The 4741-nt window shown below is 51.2% G+C and overlaps 1 protein-coding gene across 1 annotated transcript in view; it reads right to left on the reverse strand.

Moving 5' to 3' along the window:
- ANKRD30B (ankyrin repeat domain 30B) overlaps positions 1-2449 on the reverse strand; it is a 54790-nt gene extending 52341 nt beyond the window's left edge. The window contains 1 exon segment of the mRNA XM_054537603.2: positions 2195-2449. Within this exon segment, the coding sequence (XP_054393578.2) occupies positions 2195-2400 (206 nt within the window). The 5' untranslated portion in view covers positions 2401-2449.
- Between the last annotated feature and the right edge of the window lie 2292 nt (positions 2450-4741).

A 4741-nucleotide genomic window follows, 5' to 3' on the forward strand; every position in this document is an offset into this window, starting at 1 on the left:
AGCAATCACAGATAAGAAAAAGGAAAAGAACTTTACTTAAAATACAAATGCTCAGAAATTACAAATTTTATATTTTGTACATATTTTTTGCTAAAACAAGACCATAGTATGTTTGTGTGTATGTATAATTTAATTGATTTTTTCCCTCACTAGCTATAACAAAATACATCTTTGCACATCAATATACTTCTGTATCTATTGCCACCTTCAATGGTCACGTATTAGTCCATCCTATGGATGCAACTGAAATTTATTTATAGGATCCATTCTATGGGTTCTTTTTAAAATAAGTGCTGTGAAAAATAAAGTTCATGTATCTTTATTTCCTAAGGGTGTTTTAGTATAATGGAATTGATGGGTAAAGGGCATACACATTTTTTAAATGTAGTACTTACCACCAAATTATCTATTTGAAAAGTAATCAGCAACTTAAACTTTAAGCAGGAGTATAAAACATCCTCACAAATATTGTGGATAGAAAACTGTTTCATTCCTCTTTTAATTTAAATTCTTATACCAGAAATGCGAAGGACTTTTTCCTGTGTACACAAGTAACTTGCAGATCTGGAAAAAAGTACTTTGCCCAATTTTAGAGTTTTTGATGATTTGATTTGAAAGAATTCCCTGTAAAATGAAAATGTACTTTTCATCTAATGTGTATATATACATACAACTTTTCATCTAATGTGTATATATAACTGATATATATATAACAGATTATATCTGTAATAATATATATGGTATATGTATCAGCAATATATATATCATATGATATACAATAAACAATATAGGCTGCGCACAGTAGCTCATGCCTGTAATCCAAGCACTTTGGGAGGCCGAGGCAGGCAGATCACTTGAGCTCAGGAGTTCGAGACCAGCCTGGCCAACATGGTGAAACTCCTCTCTACTAAAAATAGAAAAATTAGCCAGGCATGCTGGCACCTGCCTGTAATCCCAGCTACTTGGGAGGCTGAGCGAGGAGAATTGCTTGAACCCGGGAGGCAGAGGTTGCAGTGAGCCAAGATTGTGCCATTGGACACCAGCCTGGGCAAAGAAGTGAGACTGACTCAAAAAAAAAAAAAAAGAAAAAGAATATAATAAATTCCCTCTAAAATGAAAACACACTTTTCATCTGAATATATATATATATAATATAGTTAATATTTTTCAAGTAAGCTCTCTTTTGTTATTTTTTTTCTGAAACACAGGCAGTTTTAATTTTTAGTTTGCTAAATCAACCTTCAGAATGTCTGCTTATGAGGTCATTCTTAGGAAGGCTTTTGTCAACATAAAGTGTACCTGTAAAATAAGCGTTTGTGTTTTCTTCTGGTATTTTACTCATTTGCATATGTAAAAATTTCAATCTGTATTCCATCAGGAACTCATGTTTGTGACATAAAATTTCATTAGTTTTCTTCAAACAGCAAACTTTTTTTCGTTAATAATTCATCCTTTCCTGCTCATTAATCCTTACGTATATCTTACATAATTTCAGTGTTTCTGGGTTGCCTATTCTGTTCTATGCGTTTGTCTTTTCAGCTGTTAGTAAACAATTAATTGTAGAAATTAATAGCACATTTTGATATCTAGAGGAGCAAGTGTTTTTTCACTCCATTATGAAATTTTTTTAAATGTCGTCACAATAGTGAAAGACAGCAGGTGTCACACAAAAATGTTAAAACCTTGATATTTTCATTCGGTCTATGTAAAATTGATAAACACAGAAAGAGCTCACATTTTGAGAAAAATGTGCCTTCCCATTCAAGAACACAGAACCCACCTCCCACTTCCAAGTTTCTCTCTAAGAACCTTCAGTAAAGAACCTACCTACACAGGGGGATACGGATGTAAAACGGACAGTTTTATGTGAGAACTTTTCGCCTACTGAAAATAACTCACGGTATTTTTGATAGGGGAATGAGTTCTCTCATTAGGCACCTCCTATAATGTATATAAACATGTTTTAAACGTGTACGTTAAAATTAACAACACTGTATATGCTTAACCTTGTGAGTTAAATCACTCAATTCTCCACCAACTGCTCCAGCCAGGGAATTATGAGGGGTGGAAAACAGCTGAGGGTCCGTTTGGCTGCGCCGCTCAGAGGGTGCCCGGCGCCCTCCAAGGCCCTGTCCCAGGGGCTGCCGGAAAGCCGGACCTGGGGACCCCCTCCCACCCCGGGCTGAGCCCCCGCTGTCTGTGCTGCTTGTCCAGGGCGTCCAGGTCTCCGCTCCTGCGCGCCAGACAGCGCTCCACCTCCGCGGCGTCGCCCTTGACAGCCGCCTTGTGGATCTTCTGCAGTTCCGAGTCCCGGATTCGGTACCCGGAACCCGTGTAGACGTGGTCTATGGAGCCCAGGACCGTCTGGCCCCTGCGGCTCCTGAAGCCGAACAACTTCATGGTGGTGGCTTCTCAGACCCCCAACCACCGGCTCTGGAGAGGGGGCAGCTCCCTGTCACCTTTTCACCACCCACCCCCCGCCCCTGCCGACCCAGCCCCAAATCCCCTATCCAACCCCAAATCCCCTATCCAACCCCAAATCCCAGATCCAACCCCCAATCCGCGATCCAACCCCCAATCCGCGATCCCAAATCTATTATCTAATCCAAAATCCGCGATCCAGGCCCGTCCACCACAACCTTCAGCAGCGACACTCGCAGCCTCCGACCTCTCCGACCGAGTGAGCCTCGCAAAGCCGTTGGGCGCGCGCCTGCGCCGCAGTGGCCGCCCGGCTCCCGGAAGTCGCTCGGAGGCTCACGCGCTGGCAGGTGGGGCTGCAGCTGCGAGAGGGGGCGGGCCTGGGAACCACCGAGGGTATAGGGGTCTTGCCATTCTCAGGATTCCTGCGGAAACGCTGTGCGCTCGCTGCGCGCCAGGAGCAGGAGCAGCAGCAAGAGCAGGAGCAAGAGGAGGTCGCCCTCTAGAGTCTGGAGTCTGGGGAGAGGAGGAAGGCTCCTTGTTTGGAGGCCACTGGTGTTGCTAAAACCTCTGCCGCCACCTGCAGGGCACCCCCGGATAGCGCCCCTAACCCGCCGCCCGCTGTTGGCCCCGGGATAGCGCCCCTAACACCCTCCCCTAGCCGCTGAAGTGTAGAACCCAATAGCGCCCCCAACCCGTCCCCGCCTCAAACGTTGCAGCACCGGATAACTCCCCCAACCTGCCCCCTGCCGTGGGCCATGCAGCCACGGATTGGACCCCCAACCAACCCCCCCGCCGCAGGCAGTGACGCCCCAGAAAGCGCTGCAACCTGATCCCCGCCGTGAATAGTGCAGCCACGGATCCTTAAGGCCCCCAACCCGCTCCCCACGATGGGCAGTGCAGTCCCAGATAGCGGATAGCACCCCCAACCATCCCCCAGCCGCGGGGTATGATGCCCTGGATAGCACACCCAACCCGCACCCGCCGTGGACAGCTTAGCCCCCGACAGCTCCCCTAACCCCTATGCCACTACCGAGAATATGGTCCCGATAGCGCACCAAACCTGACCCCCGCCACAGGCAGTGCAGCAGCTGATAGCTCCCCTAACTCGCTCCCACTGACCACAGTACAGCCCCCTAATGGTGCCCACAACCCACCACATCTCCCCACCTGCCACCGGTGGGGTATCGCCCCCAAACTGCCCCTTGCCGCTGGCAGTGTAGCCCCGAATAGCGCAGCCAACGCCCCCCTCTATCATGAGCAGTCTGGCCCGCCATAGAGCCCGAAACCACCCCCTCCAATCACCTCCCTGTTTCCCCCCCTTTCCCGCCCCCCCCCCCCCGACCTGCAGTGTACCACCGGATACTGCCCCTAACCTATCCCCTGCGGGGGGCATTGCAGCCCCAGATAGCGCCCCCAACAAGCCCCCCGCCGAGGGCGGTGCAGCCCCCATACCACCCCCCACCCCACTATGGGCAATGAAGCCAGACCAGTCAGCACTCCGACCAGTCCCCTCACCCCGGCGCCGCCGGCAGCTTAACCACAGTAGCGGCCCTAACCCGCCCCCTGTCGCGGGCAGTGTAGCACCCAATAGGGCCCCCAACCAGCCCTACTGCTGCTGGCAATACAGCCCAGGATAGTGCCCCCAACCCGCCCCCCAGCTTCTGTGGGCAGTGCAGCCCGGGATAGCATACCTAAGGTAGTGACGCCCGGAATAACACCCCTACCTGCCCCCGGCCGAGGGCAGTGTAGCCCCGGATAGCGCACCTACCCCATCGCCTTTCTACACTCTGGCCGGCTGCAGCGTCCGCTGCTGCCACCCACAGCAGCGAGGCAAGCCAGCGAGGCCCGCCGCAGTCCCACAGACTCTAGCCTCCAGCCTGTGGTAGGTGCCTCCTCTTTCCCTTCCTGTATCCAGGCAAGGAGCAGCTCTCGCTGCCAGCTGCCTGTCTCCATCGCCGCCACACACTATGCAGAGGCAAGCCCTGGTGCCACAGGATACAGCCTCCAGCCTCCAGCCCCCAGCGTGTGGCGGGGGACTCCGCTTTCGCCTTCTGTAAGGTGTGAACGGAGGGGCCGGGAACGCTGAGGCACAACAGCCTGCAATGGCGCCACTCCCCTTTAGCATGCTTTATATGCTGAGGTTATGCAAGCCAGGTTCCTGGACTTCATGTTCTGATTGGATGAGAGAAAACCGCTAGGCCTTCTAGTTGGGGGCACTATCCCAGACTGTATTGCTGGCAGCAGCGAGGTGGGTTAAGGGTGCTATCCAGGGCTGCACTGCTCGGGGGTGCGGGTGGGGGGGTTTCGGGTTGAGGGCGCT

Source organism: Pongo abelii, chromosome 17 (genome assembly GCF_028885655.2).
Source record: "Pongo abelii isolate AG06213 chromosome 17, NHGRI_mPonAbe1-v2.0_pri, whole genome shotgun sequence".
In the NCBI taxonomy this organism is placed as follows: Eukaryota; Metazoa; Chordata; class Mammalia; order Primates; family Hominidae; genus Pongo; species Pongo abelii.